General features: G+C 40.1%; 1 protein-coding gene across 2 annotated transcripts in view; it reads right to left on the bottom strand.

The window, feature by feature from the left end:
- Positions 1-15303, bottom strand: part of grin2aa (glutamate receptor, ionotropic, N-methyl D-aspartate 2A, a) — a 339421-nt gene extending 324118 nt beyond the window's left edge. Inside the window, exons 1-3 of one of the 2 annotated variants that reach the window (XM_080206947.1) lie at positions 14785-15303; positions 14188-14352; positions 12571-12987 (exon numbers count right to left, since the gene is read on the bottom strand). In XM_080206947.1, the coding sequence (XP_080063073.1) occupies positions 12571-12984 (414 nt within the window). In that variant the 5' untranslated portion in view covers positions 12985-12987; positions 14188-14352; positions 14785-15303. Of the gene's footprint in view, positions 1-12570; positions 12988-14187; positions 14384-14784 lie in introns of both variants that reach the window. The other variant, XM_080206946.1, reaches the window with a different exon arrangement.
- Between the last annotated feature and the right edge of the window lie 3224 nt (positions 15304-18527).

Raw genomic sequence — 18527 nt, forward strand, 5'->3', positions numbered from 1 at the left:
TGGAATTTTCATGAGAACTGTTTTCAAATGTTTTCACTCCACAATTTAACTGCTAAGCCTAATAAAATTCATGAGCACTTCATCCATGTTACATATGTGGTTTAATGGGCACTCTGTTTTTGTCGCTGTCTGGTAATGAACAGCTGGAAATTGGTAATTTGTCATCAAAGTCCTTTGGTAGATTTGATGCAAGCTTGGTTTTCTATTGTAACATTAGACTGTTTTGGTTCATAAAGCAGCTACACCAGCCAACTGTTGGTCTGAAATCTTTGCTGGACACAGGGTTTGAGATGGTTCAGTTAAGTGCATATACACACATTGCATTTCTGGTGACGATGTAACCATTCCAGTGATTCTTTTGAGGATCCACTCTGATACATGCTTCTCAAGATCAGGCCAGTGTCTGGTTTGATGGCAACATTTGGTCTTGGGTATCTTCTTCAAAGCGGATTCCTTTTTCCTCCTTTCTCACACCAGTTTTCCACTAACATCAAACGCCCTTGCTGCAGCACAATTATTTGACAAGTTAACAAATGTTACCATTTTTAGCTTGAAAGCATTTTCATACATCATTCTTTTTGCTGGAGACCCCATTTCTTTTCATCACTCACCATGCTTTATGCAGCCTGCTATGCATATGCATGGCTTAAGCTCCATACTGCTGTACCATACAGCCCACATTGTCTGCCTCATCACCTGCACTGACTTGCAGTATAATGTAAATAAAACATGCACTTCCAAGGTGAAAAATTGAGATTGATTCCAAATGTGAGTATTGTATTTCATAACTGAAAAGAAGGGTAATCACCATATATGACGGGTTGACTTATACTCTGCGATATACAGTATCCTCACACTTCACCACATTATACTTCATCTATCAGTTTGTTTCCCACTGACTTAACATATCTATCTTTTTGCAGTGTCTTTATATCCTCCTCACAGCTCCCATTCTAACTTATTTTTGTACTGAACAACAAATGTTGGCTTTGTCAGAAATGTCCACATGCCAAGAAGGAATAAAGGAAACAAATTTCACTAGTCACTGCCTGCCAACTTGAAAATGCCCCATTTTAACTTACTCTCTGCTTATTTTCTATTAACCAATCATTTATTGATCCCACATCATATGTGACACCTATTAAGTGCCATTTGAAAATCCAAGTAAACCATGTCTACTGGTTTTCCATTATCTAGCCTACTAGTTAGAAAAAGTCTCCCCCCAAACCCCTGAAAGAAGCAATAGTCTCCGTGGCTACATGCTGCCAATGAAGAGTACACCACCCTGCTATCTCCACCCTCATCCCAATCATACAGATCTGCCTGCCTAGCCCCAGCAAGTTGCAGGAAAAAATTGCATTTGGTCTATGTTGGGGCACCGTCTCCCTCATCCTTCAGCCTCAACAGTTGCCAGCTCAGTTGGATGGCAAGCATTCAGTGACCCCTGTGGCTTCCAGTAAAATGCTGTCTGGCCTTCTTGCTAGCCTCCAGGGTGCTGGTGGCAGAACCACTTCTTGAAAATATCAGCCTAATACATATAACTCATATATACTATTTTAAGATATCATCTTCTCTGTTCCTGAATGGGTTTTCATTAACATGATCCTGCAAACCTGAGTAGGAAGACTGATTTGCTCTAACTTCTCTGTAAAATATACATTCCATATAAAATGAAACATAACACACTTACTGTTAATCTAGACATCGATCAATAATCACAAATGTGCAGAAATTAGCTTTAACAGTTCAAAGGGAAGGCAGTATTTCTGCAACTGCTCACATCTTGAGCCAAGAAATTCATGTTAAAGCCTCAGTTCCTTACCTGGGCCTGAGCACCATATCTCAACTCGTTTAACTGCTGTAATGAGGGAGTGTTTCATTGTTAGAGATAACATCCTTTTGATAAATAGTAAACTTTTCAGTTTGCTTAGGAAGACATTGTAAGTCCTTTGGCACTGTTTCATGAAGAACAAGAACGTCTCTATATGATAATACCATCTTGCATTTAACCTGGTAAAACATTCAAAGGCATTTCACAGGAGCATGATCATGTAAAACCATTAAGCTACGCAAAGAGATATTCAGGCTGAAGACCAAAAAGTAGGTTTTAAAGAATAACTTAAAAAAGGAGGATGATCAAGTGAGAGGGGGAGATGAAAATTTTTAAGCAAGGAATTTTATCTTAAGGCTGAGATGAAGGCACTATATAAAAATGCATAGTATTTCTTTAACATTATTATAAGGTAGGAGCCCATGAAATTACATTCACAGCAGGAAAAGGGGCTTTCAAGAAGTATTATTCACAAAAATTACTCACAAATTTTTGACATGCACCTCTTTGGTTGTCATTCCACACTGAGGCTACCACACTGCAGAATAACTCCTGCAATGTTCCTAGGACACAGAAGAATAGCTATTGTACCTTAAAAGACTAAGTGACCATCACTGGACCACCAGTACCATTTGAATCCTCTTTACAATGCAGTTTCCGCTGGAGCTTTTCTCATTCTTTTAAACCTGTCGATCACAGAAAACTGTGGTCGCACAGTCAAGAGTTATACATCCCTTGCACTATTTGGTGGAAGTTGAAGATTGCAGGGTCATTTACTCTGTATAATACTTAGGTGTTCAACTCTGCATCTTGAACACTCAACAATACGTGCGCATACAAAATGTACTGCATTTGCGATGCTAACAATTTTCCTGGAACTTGCTACCTGTTAGGGTGGCAGAAGTGGAAATTTCCATTTGATGATTTAAAAAAAAATGGATGTTCACATAAGGGAAATAAACTTACAGAGCTACAGGGTTAGAGCAGGAGAATGGGACTAACTGGATTGAGAGCTATCATGACTCCAAGTGTCAAATGGCCTCCTTTTGTCCTGTATTGACTGTGTGACTCTAATTCATGTTATTACCTAATAGCTGAATCATACACTATTTTTCAAATCTTCAGGAAATCAGCATTTCAAGTCACATTTGATTATTATGAGATGCGCAAGCAGAATTATGACAGCAGGAAATATTTCACTATAATGTCACATTAAGGAATTAATTTGCCAGATTCAGCCTGGTCAAGAAGAATTGCTTGAAAAACGACTGCTTTTCAATTCCATTCAACATGATTCCTGACAGAGTTTGTAGAGATTTTACCATTTTGTTTCACTGATAGGGCAGCAAAGGATCCTAAAGCAGTTTTTATTTCCATGGGGCAAGTGGTAAAAATCAAGGGGAAACCATTGTAATTGCAACCAAAATACTTGTATTAAAAAAATGATTAAGTGATGGGTTTGATGATCAATGATTTATTTGGCTCACCATGTATTTGAAAAAGTATCAGCATCTGGAAGAGTCATATATTTGCATGTTTTCTTGTTAAACATATCTAAGATGTGACATAGTCACACACAAGGATTATCAATAATGTATTTGCCCCTTAGGCACCTAGATACAACACATTCAAACTGTGTAACAGAATGGATGTAATGGACTGAGATGAGAATCATTTCATATACTTCAAGGGTTTAATGGATGCATTCGCAGAAATGACCTTTGGCTTTGAATCTTGTTTTTGTCTCACATATATCTTTTATTGCAGCATAATAAAAGCAAATTAATATCAAAAGGTGCATTTAACTGCGGTTGGTGACTAGTGGAGTGTCCCAGGGGTCGGTGCTGGGGCCTCAGCTATTTACCATTTATATAGATGATCTGGAGGAGGGAACTGAGTGTATGGTGTCGAAATTTGCTGATGACACCAAGATTGGTGGAACGGCAAATTGCGCGGAGGGTGTGGAGAGTCTGCAGAAGGATCTAGATAGGCTGGGCGAATGGGCCAGGAACTGGCAAATGGAATTTAATGTTGGCAAGTGCGAGGTGGTCCACTTTGGTAGGAATAATGGTAGGAAGGACTATTACTTACGTGGCGAAAAACTGCAGCATGCGACGGTGCAGAGGGACCTCGGGGTCCTTGTGCATGAGTCGCAAAAACCCAGCTTGCAGGTGCAGCAGGTGGTCAGGAAGGCTAATGGGATGCTGGCCTTCATAGCGAGGGGGATTGAATATAAAAGTAGGGAGGTCTTGCTGCGGCTGTATAGGGCATTGGTGAGGCCACAGCTGGAGTACTGTGTGCAGTTTTGGGCGCCGTACTTACGCAAGGATATTTTGGCCTTGGAGGGAGTGCAGAGGAGGTTTACTAGGCTGATGCCGGAGTTGAGGGGGTTGAGCTATGAGGAGAGGCTGAATAAACTAGGCTTGTACTCGTTAGAGTTTAGAAGAATGAGGGGAGATCTCATGGAGACATATAAGATGATGAATGGGTGGGATAGGATAGAGGTGGAGAGACTCTTCCCGCTCAGAAAGGACAGTAGGACTAGGGGGCACAGCCTCAAGATAAAGGGGGGGCGGTTTAGAACGGAGTTGAGGAAGAACTTCTTCACTCAAAGGGTGGTGAATCTCTGGAATTCTCTGCCCGTTGAAGTGGTGGAGGCTACCTCGCTAAATATTTTTAAGACGCGGGTTGATGGGTTTTTGATAAGAGAGGGGATTAAGGGTTATGGGGAGAGGGCGGGAATGTGGAACTGAGCCACGACAGATCAGCCATGATCTTATTGAATGGCGGGGCAGGCTCGAAGGGCTAGATGGCCTACTCCTGCTCCTATTTCTTATGTTCTTATGTTCTTATATCTATTTCCACTCTAATTCTCCATGTTAACATCAATTAATTTTGTCTCCTTCAGATTGTGTCTGTGTTTTGTCTTTTTCGACCATAAGATATAAGAGCAGAATTAATTAGACCATTCGGCCATCAAGTCTGCTCCACCATTCAACCATGGCTGATAAGTTTCTCAACTCCATTCTCCTGCCTTCTTCCTATAACCTGAGATCCTGTTACCAATCAAGAACCCATCTATCTCTATCTTAAATGTACTCAATGAACAGGCCTCCGCAGCCTTCTGGGGCAATGGATTCCAAAGATTCACTTCCCTCTGGCTGAAGAAATTCCTCCTTATCTCGGTTCTAAAGGGTTGTCCCTTTATTCTGAGGTTGTGCCATCAGATACTAGTCTCGCCGACTAATCGAAACATCTTCCCCATGTCTACCCAATCCAGGCCTTTCAGTATTCTGTAAGTTTCAATGAGATGCCCACTGATCCTTCTAAACTGTATTGAGTATAGGCCCAAAGTTCTCTAGCGCTCCTCATACATCAATTTTTCATTCCAGGGATCATTCTTGTGAACCTCCTCTGGACCCTCTCCAGGACCAGCACATCCTTCCTTAGATTATGGAGTCCAAAATTGCTCACAATACGTGGTCTGACTAGAGTCTTACAAATTTGTTTTCCTAACCACCAATTCAAACTGCAAGTTAAATTTATGAGGATCTTAACTTTTCTTTGGAAGGATGAGAGTTGGCCTACATTTGGAGGTGTCAGAAAAATATTAAGAGTAGAAGGATAAGAGTAACCAATAGGTTTAAGGGGCCATAAATGCACAGCACTGAAGAATCTCAAATACAAGTAAAAGCTTTAGACAGAAAAAGGGAGATTCAAAAGGATTGAATTGCTAAGATTTGAGAATAGTTCCTTTTGCAGTGACAAGAAAGCAAATAGGCCCATGATTAATCTTCTGAAGATTAAGGTTTTGGATATAGAAGGAAATAGCGGGCTTACTATTGCAACAGGTTATCTGATCCTGGTTTCACAAATAACAGAGATTGTCTTGCAGGTAAGCACTTGAAAGACCAGCTGCCTCTAAATTAGAACAATAAAACTAATTAATCATATGGACAGACATAAGTATCTATATAGCTAGGTATGTAAGGGTACTACTGTAATTACACAGAATAAGGTAAGATGCAAAGCAAGTTAGGCATAGTAATCAAAGAGAATAGAACATCTAAAACATAAGTAAAAGCAAATCTCAATTAAGTGCCTCTACTTGATTGGTAGAAACATTCAAAATGATCTGGACTGAGGGCATAGGTAGGAGAAAATAAATGTATTGTGAAAACCAAGCGCACACCAGAAGTTGGCAGGGAATTTAACATGCAGGGAAATAAGAAAGAAAGATGGGTTTAGATTGCTTAGTCGTCATGGAAAATTGAACTCTAAATTCAAATTACCATGAGGAGACTTGAACCATCAAACATTGGATTATTATTTCAGGCCTCTGGGTGAATTGTCAATTTCATAAACACTAACGTTTGAAGTGGTTGATAGAGCAGTTTTCTATCCAAATGTTCAGAAAAGTGCAAAATATGATTCACAAGGATGATACTGAGAAGATATATTTATCAGGAAGGATTGACTTTTTTTTCTCAAGGAAATAGAAGACTGAGGACTGACTTAATGGAGATTGTTAAGATCATGAATGGGCTTGATAGGCTTGTCATCAAGAGAGTATTTTTATTTTCAAGCAGGACCAGAACTCAAGGCTGTAACTATAAGGCAGTCTCTAAGAATCCAATAAGGAGCTCAGGAGAAATTTGCAAATTAAGATCCACACGGATGATACTGAGAAGATATATTTATCAGGAAGGATTGACTTTTTTTTCTCAAGGAAATAGAAGACTGAGGACTGAAAAAGTAGAAAAGTTAAAAGTTAAAAGTAGGAAGTGTGTTTGAGGTGAGTAGCATAGCTGCATTTATGGGGAAACTAGATAAACACAGGACAGGGAATGGAATTGAAGGATATATTGATGCGGTTAGAAGAAGAAGAGTAGAAAGACACTGATCAAAGAATAAGCATCAGCACAAAGCTTTTAGGCCGCATGGCTTGTTTCAACCCTGTAAATATGCTGTTACATCTCTTCTATAAGTCACAAAATCCACAAGACTGAAAACCATTACTAAGATGTGATTTGAACTCACATTCACAAAATTATTGATCTAGGACTCTGGAAACAATCCATTGATGTATATATAAAAAACAGTTGCGTAGCACATTTATTAGTGTTACTTATTTTGTATCACCAGAAAATATGTTTTAAAACTGCTTGTCACAACATGTTTTGTACCCATTATCGGGAATTCACACTATACCTGATCCGGCAAGTAAAAAAAAATTCAAAATACAAAAGTACTTGGACCTTTGGAATATAATTACCATAATTTATTCAACTTTAAGGTTACCAACAATCAATATCAGTGAAGATGAGAACAGTAATAACAAGTTGCATAAAGTAAATTTGAATGAAGTGAGAACTGAACTGAAGAAAATTGAACAATTGTTGTGAAATAGTTCAATGAAAGAAAGATGAATTACTAAGGAAAATCTGTGCAAAACCTATTCAGTCTAGTCTACACTTTAGGCCCAAATCTTTGCTCCTGGTTTGAGTGTATAGACTGACGAGAATTTCAAACTTCAGAAACCTACCTGGGAAAAACTGAGGAAGGTGCCAGGTACAGAAATAGGCTGGGCAGAAGGCCTTTCTCAAAGCTCTGGCTCTGTGTTCAGTTTAAAACTGCGGTCCTAACCCCCCAACACAACTTCCCATGCCCCATCCACATCACTGCACATCCACCAGCCCCCCCCCACCCCCATAACCTCTATGCCAACCTATGTTGCACCCAATCCCTCTATCCCTTTGCCCTTCACACATCTCTATATAGCTCCGATGCCAACTTAGTGCCAATTAATTCCAATCTATGTCCCCTACTCATTATCCCTTGACTTACATCTACCGTGTCAACTCACCTAGGATCCACTTTTAGCAGCCCTCAGGAACCATCCAAATATGAGATAAAATAATGTTCAATTAAATAAAGTTCTAAGCATCGTTTGCAGACTTCACTAAATTGAAGAGAAACATTCACATTCATAAAAGCCCATTCACCACACTTACATTCCTTCAACTAAATAAGTATTGGAATTCATAGTCCCACATCAAAGAGGCTATGACACCTTACAGCCGTCAATCAAACTGTGAAAGGCAAGCACCCCACTGTGATAATAGATAGTTGTGAAATCAGCCATGCAGCACTAATCCGGTAATGTAAACCCTCTGACTGTTCTCAATAGACAGGATGAAATAGCGAGCAAACTTCTATTTAACATTTCAGACATTTTTTTTCCAAAGGTTTAAAGGGCAGGACTTTTAAATTCCTTCACGACTTGACAGCTCCCTTTGACAGGTCCCTTTGATAGGTGCTTCTCGCAGTTTTCACAGGTCCCTTCTACAGGTTTGTGAAAGTATTGACAGCTCTTTTGGCAGTTCCAGTAAGTACTTTTTACACATACTTATGTTTAATTTTAATAAATCTAAAGGGCATCTGATGTCTATCAAAGGGCACCTGACTTCCTCCAAAAGGTTACTTGGTCTACCCAAAGGGCACCTGACCTCTACCAAATGTTTCTCAGGACCAGATGCAAAGAAGTACCGGCTATCCAAATAAATCCACAAAGTTCTGTCCTGCTCCATTCTACACACTTTGGGGTTCACAGTCTTAACCCACCAAAATTCCACTTCAGTAGCAGTAGCTGATGATTTAAATGGCCATATGTGTGATACAAGCCCCTCCCTTAATCCTATCAAAGTTTGGAGATCCCTTCCACCATGGCAAAAATCTGAGCCTAAGGCTTTAAACTTTCCTAACTATTCATCATTCTTTGATACTCCAAATCATTCTTATTCCTTGCAGCTTAGCCAGTGCACATGCCAAAGATGTACAGAGAACTTCAAGTGCATACGACTAGTGTAGTAGATGCCTCAACATAATATCTGTTGATTTTCAATGTTCTGGCTATGTAGCCCAAGGTTTTAATTGTTATGTTTCACTTTTTATCTACATTGTCTCAGCATTGAAAGTGACAAGTTCACCCAAGTATTTTGCACCATTTCTAATCCCGGTGGTATTATATCCATGTTTCTCATTTCCTATCCCAAAATGCAAAGTGTTAACATTTCTCTGTCCATGTCATAACAGAGTGTACTCTTTTTTTCAAATATTAACTGCATTTTCTGTACCTACTGCACTCTCAATCCTGGTGTCTGCTGTTAGTTGAACAAGTGTACGAGTAGCTTTTGATTCCCAATTATTCTTCATTTTTATAGAAAGGAAGCAACAAAAGTTCAAGCACAGACCCTGGAGTACTCAATTCAGCTCCGCCTCACCCCAAATTTGACATTATCTCTATTGTGTACTCTGTTTCCTACATTTTTGATCCAGTTTTGTATTTAGTTGTACATTCAATGGTAGGGTCTCATTGAATTTTCAACTGACTAATATTCAGTAATATGGGGTCTTGTCAAAGTACTTTGGAATAATCTATGTCAAGGCTCATTCCACTATCTTCTGTATTCGTAATTCCTTGAAATAAATCAGATTGTCAAGCAGCTTGCTCCCATTCTTTATTCTTGGTGATTGTTTTCCATCAAGACATGTTAGCTAAGTGTGCTTCCAAATTAATGTGGTTCACAGTATTTCCCCCCTTAATTTCCCCTGATGTTGATTTAATTGGTCTCCAGTTTTCAGGTCAAATTTGTACTCTTCTTTACACATCAATATTTCTTCTTCTTGCGTCCTATTTTGCAGAACCTCTCAAGTATCCAAAGAATCTTTCACCACTTAGACAGTGCCTTAGATATTTCCTTTCTAATCTTCAATCCAGGGTTTGTGCCATTTGATCCAGAGATATGTTAGCTTTCAGTTCACTTGACTGACCCAAAGCTTATGAAATAGTCATTGTACTATAATAAATGAATACTGAATTATTTTCCCCCTGCTGTATGTGTCTGGAAAATAATTATTTATAAATATCTTTATCCATCATTTGAATACTCCATTACTTTAATCCTTTGGTACTAAATTGCACTCTAGCCATTTTTTTACTGCTGTGAACGGGATTTTGATTCCAGAGCCTTCTTTTGGCATCTAATACCTTTTTGGTTTAATAGTTTCCTATTTCCTTGTATCTTTTTAATGAAGATATTGTAGAGGTAGTTTTCTTTTGTTATTTTGGCTTGTGTACTTAATTCAGTTTTACATGTGAAATTAATTTTCAGCCTACAGACAAATACCAGACACAAAATGTTTAAGGAAATAGACTATAACATGGGAAATTTGATGTTATTCACTTTGAGAGGAAAAATGGAAAAGCAAAGTAACTTTTAAATGGACAGAAATGGGAAATGTTGATATTCAAAAGGACCTGCATTGTTTTGTACACAAATCACACAGGTTAACATACAACAGGCAATTAGGAAGACAAATTGTATCTTAGCCACAAGGAAAGAAGTCTTATTACAATTATGTAGGATCTTGGTGAGGCCATATTTGGAGTATCCCGCACAGTTTTGGTCTCCTTACCCAAGGAGGAATATACTTGCCTCAGAGGGAGTGCAACGAATGTTTGCTAAATTGATTCCAGGCTGAGAGATTTGTCCTGGAAGAAGAAAGTACGTAAACTAGGCCTGAATTCCCTAAAATTTGGAAGGATGAGAGTTCTAAATGAAGGAAATTGAATTATTCAGGAACTTGACAGGGTGAATACAGCTGGCGAGTCCAAAACCGAACACTGGAGTGAGAATTCAACCAGTTAGGACTGAGATTAAGAGCAATTTCTTCACTTAGAGGGTTGTGGATCTTTGGAATTCTCTACTTCAGAGAAGTCGACATTCTCAGCCATGGTATACATTCAAGACTATTGATAGATTTTGGGGTACAAAGGAAATTAGGGGAATGAGGGTAGTGCATGAAGGTGAAGCTGAGGTAAATCAGACATGATCTTATTGAATGGCACTGCAGGTTTGAAGGGTAATGTAGCCTACTCCAGCTCCCAATTCTTATGTTCTTACAATCATGTTAAAATAAATAATTAATTGAACTTAGTCCTTTGCTTTCATCCAATCTTTCAAAATATAATATTGTAGTTTCTAGCTCAACATTATCCTTATGTTTGTCATCAAAAGGCATTGTAATGTATAGCACAGTTTCAATTCTGACGATTCCAGATTAGAAATGTAAATTAATTAATTCATTACACCTTCCGCTATCATGTTAGGCAGAGGTATTAAGAGATATGGAATCATGGTGAGCAAATAGAATTAAGTACAGATCAACCATGATCTAACTGAATGGTGGGAATAGGCTCAAGGGGCTGGATGGCTATTCCTGCTGCTATGTGATTCATTATTCTGCATCAACATCATAGCAACAGTCATTCGCAGCCCTCCTCAAGTATTCTTCCAAATATGATGAATATTATCTTGAATTCACTGAAGTGATACAGTGTATATTACAAGTTTGAGATAACAAAGTGAATAAAATGTGATCATTTGACCTCAGGATCAGATAATATCCATAATGAATATTGGAACTGTGTTCATAAGAACAGGTATTTGGTGCAAAAATTAATTGCGAGGTACATTTCATGAACCATACGCTCTGGCATCGACTGAATCTGGGACCAACCAGATGGATTGAAATTGTATTTTCCAGTTACATGCATCCTCATGTTCCTATGCTTTAACAATAGCATTTCAAGTCTGAGATTAACTTAGTACACTGCTCACTCACATTTAATTTTAATGCCAGAAGTTTTGGAATGAATTTCTGTTGATATTATTCCATGCTATTAAATAAATTACCAAGTGCCCATGACTATTAGAAGTAAAAGTTTAACAAAGCTGAGCTGAAATTAAACTCTCCAAAGCATAAACTGACAAAAGTCAAAATGAATTTTTGTCACTGCAGTTTTCCTTATGGAACTAAAGGTGAGATAACTTTTGGATTACTTATTCTGTGTTGGAATATTAAATTTCTAGAGTAAATTCTTCTTTGATTTGCGAGTTTGGCCATCAGTGCCTTTATCTGGAACTATTAGGCAAATGGTAATTGACTTGTCCAAATAAGATTACCTTGCTCTCACCAGTCCATTTAAAAAAACAGCGCTGCTGCTAATCTTTGATTCTTGCCTTGCATATTTTATATGAATTGCTTTCTCAAAATAACGTTTGGCAACCTTAGTGGCTTAAAGTTGATTGGTTTGCAAATTTGGGTCTGACTCACTTGAGTACATGAATGAATTCAGTGAAATGTAACTCCACTGCGCCCCCTCACACGCAGGGCCACAGCTAAACTCACGACACCCTTCTGGTTCGTTTGTCTGAAGTGGCACACCAAGAAATGGTTGGCACTTTTTAGTATCAGAAGGCATGGTGAAACCAGTGCTGCCCAAAGATTATTCAGATCGATTGCATACAAATTTAACAAAATGGGTGCAGTGAGATCGTATTGCTGACTGCACAGAACCAACATTGTTACCTGCATTTAACTGAGTTTAATATGTGTTATTCCCGCATATAATACCACTCGCGACAGAAGGAAATGGATCCCAGGTACAATAGAAAATTGAACACAAAATCTCTAGTTTAAGCTGGTAAGAGGCGAAGATGATTCTACGGCTTTGTGCTATTTGACACAGATATTGCAATTACCTTACCCGTCCTCATCTGGAAATCAACACTCATTCATCTCTCTCCCTAGAAGGAACTTTTTCAACTGGCAAGGAAAGGAACATTGCTCCTGTTTAAAACAAATCTGAGCAAAAACAGTTCTCTTGCACTTACTTTATCTGCCATGATCATGGAAGAGCCGCCGTGAATTCCCAAGATAGGAATAAATGTCTGGGAGGAAATAAAATCCAAAATCTGAGCGATAGCCTCCTGGTCCGTGTCATCTCCAAACACCACGCCGTGGATCTTGGTGCCTGACATCAGGTCACACACGTGGGTTATGATACTCTTCGGGTCGGTCTGGTTCACCGCCACGGTCACCACATTGACATCAATGGGAAAATCGGGGGCATCTTCCTTGATCCACACATCCCTAAAGCCCGTGCTGTCGGGACTCCTGCCCAGAATGATGGCGATGTTCAGGGTCGGGTAACCCTGCTGAGCTCTGATTAGATCCAAGTGGAAGATGAGGAGATCTAGTACCACCACCGCAAGAAAGCCGAGGCGTCCCATTTTCGGAAGCTCCATCCCCTGCAAAGGTGAAGATTACCAACATCTGCAGATTGCACCAAAAATACACACGCACAGTTTTTTCCTTCTTCCCCTATTCCTTCTTTGAGATTTTTAAAACATCCACACAAGGCATCAACATGGAAAAGTTCACCTGGTCACCAAATAAGGACAAAGGAAACCGCAGTCTCCGCATATTCCGAGAGGTTTTTTTTCTCTACTCGTCATGAAGACCCAAAAAAGGCATCTGACCTAATTTACATACTACTGAGTATTCAGGACAGGTTTATAAGAATATCTTTCCCTATCGTCGGGTCACAAATATTTTGGGGCTCGTGTTGCTAAATCGTTCAGCCGGATGGATGGGAGGGGGGAGGTGAGGGAGGGGGCCGTGGGTACTTGCTTCCAGTTTACACAAAACATCGTATCCTCTCTCACTATTAGTCATGATTGCTTTTCACAAGGGCTTTTTTTGATGCATTTCACTACAAGGTTTGCTAACTTGTCTCTTTTCATTCCAAATCCAATTTAATATATAGGAGGGGATATAAAAGCTGCTCTTTTAAGAAGCATCACACTGTCCTGTAGCAATTTAAGAAAAGGACGTTTTACTTAACATGCCAGGGAATGGGGTTGTGGGGAGGGGGGGGTCAGTGGGCGCCGAGTGCCAGCTTCATTTGCAGCGCTAGTAACGGAATATCAACTTACTGGACGGCATATGAGGAGCTATTTTAGTAACAGTTTGAAGTCACGAAATACAGCATTCTGCCGTGTGGGCGTTCAGGTTTTAATGATTAAACGGTTGAATCATTTGAGGTTGCGGTCTCTTCCATGTTGATTTAAAACAAAAAATGCTGGCATGAGTCAAATTATCAATCTCATTCAAACACTTGAAATCCAATCTTAATGCATGTAGAAGACATTTTTACACAGCAGAGATGTTTTAATAATGAGCATACGTGTGAGCTATTTAAGTAGCAAAAGTGATTGGAAGGTTTATCGACAGACACGCAGAAAAGAGGATAGACATTAAAACTGATGAGTTAAGTGAACCGATAAGTGAAATGAAACAAATTGGGATGAAGTTCATTCGAAAGCCAAATTCTTTCACATGAAGTGTATTAGTATGGATTGATATTACAGAGCTGCAGCGTCCTCTGCAGTTGCAATTGTTAGAGACAGCCTTAAGCGTGATGCGGGAGACGTCTATATGTGACATACCTTCAATATCACGAAATGAATTTCGTTGCTGGCATGTTGGAGGGGTTTGCATGTCTTGGCTCTCAGCACCAAGGGTTATTTTGTGGGTCTCTGCATCTCCATGGAACGCCACTTTAAGCTCCAGCTTATCTCCTTTGCATTCAACAGCGGCTCTTTTGTCAGGAACTAGCGAAGTATGAAAGTATGCAAAGTTGGTCTACAGTGGGCATAAAATGTGTAGTAAGCCCAATTAAAAAATAAAATAAACTTGCTGCAATCTCTTTTTTTTGCACTTTTGCTTCAGTTTGGTCAATCCAATAACGCAAATTCCCTATTATCTGGGTTCCGATCAAATGTTTGCATTTAGCAATGCATACGTTCAGAGGAAGAGAAAAGCAGATTTATACACAGAACAAATGGACTTCCGTTTCAACATAGCGTCACTTAGATCCAGTAGATGTTACACTGTGCAAGCAAAATCCTGCAGTGTGGAAAATGAAATCATATGAACGTATCTTATGGTTCGGAGTAATTGCTATAAAGAGCAAAGTATAACAACTGCAACTAGAGATTAGAGACGGGTAATCGCACACAAGACAATACAGCAAACATACTTACAGCATCATTCTTCCACATAGCTGCAGCGCGTATGCTCAATAATGAGGTTGCAAGATAACCCATTTGTACCGAAGCCCACCGGAACAACGCCAACGAATATTTCTGTGATCGACTCGCCTGTTAACGGATCCATGTAACATTCTCCTATAATGTGCCGCAAACCCATTAGCTTTCGTTGTAGAAATGTGAACGTGGAAAGAATTCCATTAGAAGCGAGGAGTTCGACACAGCTATCTGGGATAATTGACTTTGAAATAGCAGTAAAACCAGCCACCACACTAGCTGAACTCTTGTATTTTACGGTGCCATACACAGGCGCTTCTGCCTAAATCCTTCAGTCTGTCTCTGTTGAGACTGCAATACTCAGAGGTTCCTGGGCTCTGTGTTTGAGGAATCAGTCAACAACACATCCTTATGGAGGCTATGTGAATTACAGCGTCCGTGTGTGTGACCGTGTGAGGTGTAAGAGTATGCAGAGTCCCATTTACTAAACAAAGACTAAGAAAAACAACTTGCTTGACGTATTTTTTTCTCTACGGAACAACACTGCTTCTATTCTTGGGGGTTTCTCAACTTTGGACACAAAGCACAGTTTAGCCCAGAGTTATTAGTTGGCTAAAATCCAGGGGACTAGAATGGAGATAGAAATCGGTCCGCCGATAAACATGAAAATTGCAGGTCTCCCTTCTACTGTGATACTCCTGACAAGCACAGACATTGCAAACCAACTATTAAGAACTCGTCATTTGCTAAACCTGGCGCATATTGTACTGGACCAAATCAGGTTCGGCTTCTTTCCCGCCTTAGAAAATTGGCAAGACAAATAAAGTGGATGTTGCTGAATGGGCCACCGCCAAACGCTGACCGCAGCAAGGATGGGACAATGAGGTTTCAAAAAAAAGAACGTGAGGAAAGATCGGGAGTACAATTTGTATTTTGGAGATCCAGAAACTCATATCAAAATCGTGGTCGTGAAAAGAATGCCAAGGTGGATGTTATAGTGGGTCCGCAAGATCTGCCAAAATCGTGCGGCAAATCCAGAGACCGACATTAAAGTAATTCGTTTGATATCATGAGAGTCGGCGTTCTCGCCTTTAACAGGCGAATGCTGCTTTGACGGGGTTACACCATTGAAAATCAACCAACCAGTAATCTCAGCGACTGGACTTCATTTTATTGTATTTCGGCGCCCCCCCCCCCCCTTCTCCGAATCAACTCAAGGCAACAGCGATCCCCCGACGGCTCAATTTAGATGGCTGTTTGTCACTAGTGTCAATTTGAAAAGGGGATCCTGGAACATTTAAAACACGTCGCTTCCTTTTCATCACACATTACAACGCTGCTCACGTAGCTCGGAATTTCTCCCTTGAAAATAAATATGCTAGTTCTTTTTTTGGCTGCGGCTGACGGATTCTCACATTGTGGTACCGCTTATCTCATTCATTCAATCCCCTTAGCACCGTGGGCGTCTCGTGCAGCCGTTTAATTTATCTCGATATGTACGTAATATCAAAAAAACGGAATGTTTAATATGGCCGTGACTATAAGTGTTCGGTTAATGTATTATTTTCAGAATAGATGCGGAATTATTCGTGTAACACAAGTGGTTTTATATCGTCCGTTGTCAGTGGCATTTACCCACTGCGTAAAATATTCCTTTCATCGAGGAATTCAGTCTTTTCTGTATTTCAACCAATCGTGGCATCTTCCTCAATCCAATTACAGCAATATTCCGTGGCTGACAGGAAGCGAATTGGGACTGCGGAAAGGATGCTTACAGGTTATACATGCTGAGTAAAATGAATCCAGTTCCACAACTAGCTCAGTGGCATGCTGCATTACTGTGTGTGCACAGCACTGGTATGGGACATGACTATCTGAAGTCGCAGTCTCCTTCTTTCAGCTTGAAGGTGTCTGTTTCTGTGAAGGGAGAAGTGTGTTGGGCATTGCCGACTTAAAGAGGGCGCATTGCACCTTATCAACAGTCGCCCGATGCATTACAAGCAGATTTATTTATTTCAATTCGGCCAATGCTCGAATGCATTCAAGCGCGAAAAGTTAGAGCGAGGCATGGCAGGAATACAAAATAAAAAAGAGCAATATAAAACAGAGGCATGGCAGCTAAATCCTTTAGGTTTCGTTTTCTCATCTCTAAAATGTTGAACGGTGATTCCCATGGATTTTTAATATTCAAATAACACAGTCCGAGGACAACTCATGCAACTTAACATGATAATGTGAGCCCTGGAAACAGACTGGAGGATGCATGCACCACCGTAAATCGCGCTGCAATACACTTCACCATCTTCACTTGTTTTATAGGCTATAACCCAAATTCACACCGTGGTTGACCGAGAGACAGCTTTAGAAATCTGCTTGGGTACAGAAAATGGGCACAGATTAAATGGTTATCGGACGACATGGAATATTGGATTCAGGGTCGGTGGGCCGCAATTTGTCCATTGCACGAAATAAACTCCTTTTCACACGAACTACTTTGTAATGCTGTGTCAACAAAGTCCGGTATCCACTGAAGCTTCGAACATGCTTAATATCCCAAGGTGCTTCAAACAAGCGAATGTTTAGCATTGCTGTGGCACCACAGATATGGAGATTCGTAATTATAATTTTGACAGAAATAAAGTTAAATTATATCTAAAAGGTAGAGAAGTGGAGAGATTTCATAAGGAAATTCCAGAAAGGGCAGAAGCCTGTGAAGACTAGAAAGCAAGGAAGAAACACATTTATTTGGCGCTTTCACTTCAGAACGCCTTAAGGCACTTTACTGCCAATTAAGTACTTTTTGAAGTGTGATCATCGTTATAATGTAGAAAACACGATAGCTAATTTGCCACAACAAAGTCCCATAAACAACTATGCGCTAACGACCAGATATTTCTTCTGAGATCTTGATAGAGGGATAAATATTGACCAAGACACGAGGAATAACTCCCCTGTTATTCTTCGAAATAGAGGCATGGAATATGTTACTTCCATCCAAGCAGGACGATGTTGGTAGTGCAGCAGTACTCTGACAGTGCAGCAATTCTCAGTGCTGCTGAGTCTCAGTACTGCACTGGATTGTCAAGCTCCATTTTTGCGCTCAAGCCTTATTTTAACCTCTGATTCAGGAGATAAGATTGGTACCAACTGAACTATGACTAACCCTGGCGAATGGCCGGCTGACGGGAGGGGAGCGTGTCTAAACACAGTAAGAAGTCTCACAACACCAGGCTAAAGTCCAACAGGTTTATTTGTATCAAACGTCATAGCTCTCGGAACTGGCTGTTCCTTCCTCTGGTGGGTGAGAGTGAGCGAGCTTGAGGCTTTGGAGGAGGAAAGTTGATGGAGCTTGCCGAGACAGGGCCAGGAGAGGCTGTGCGGAATTTGAAGACAAGGGTGAAGATTTTCAAGTTCTTAAGAATTGATCAGAAAAGGTTGAGGAAGATAGGCGAGCATGCGTGAGATGTTAATGGATACCTGCGATTTGGAACTTTGAATTTATGGGCAACTGCAATCAGCTAAGAATGCAGCGAATTAGTAGGTATATTGATGACAAAACAGGGATATGAAGGTCAGCGGTAAGGGCAGAGGCGACCGCTGTGAGGAAGTGGATGAGTTGTTTGAGATGTATTTGGGGTGTCAAGCTCTCTTCTAGGCCTAAGACACAAACTGGTACACCATCAGCTTCTGACTGAACCGATGGCCGCGACAGAAGTGGAGTTTATCTGAAGCGAACTTTA

Source organism: Carcharhinus amblyrhynchos, chromosome 18 (genome assembly GCF_965287045.1).
Source record: "Carcharhinus amblyrhynchos chromosome 18, sCarAmb.v2.hapA, whole genome shotgun sequence".
In the NCBI taxonomy this organism is placed as follows: domain Eukaryota; kingdom Metazoa; phylum Chordata; class Chondrichthyes; order Carcharhiniformes; family Carcharhinidae; genus Carcharhinus; species Carcharhinus amblyrhynchos.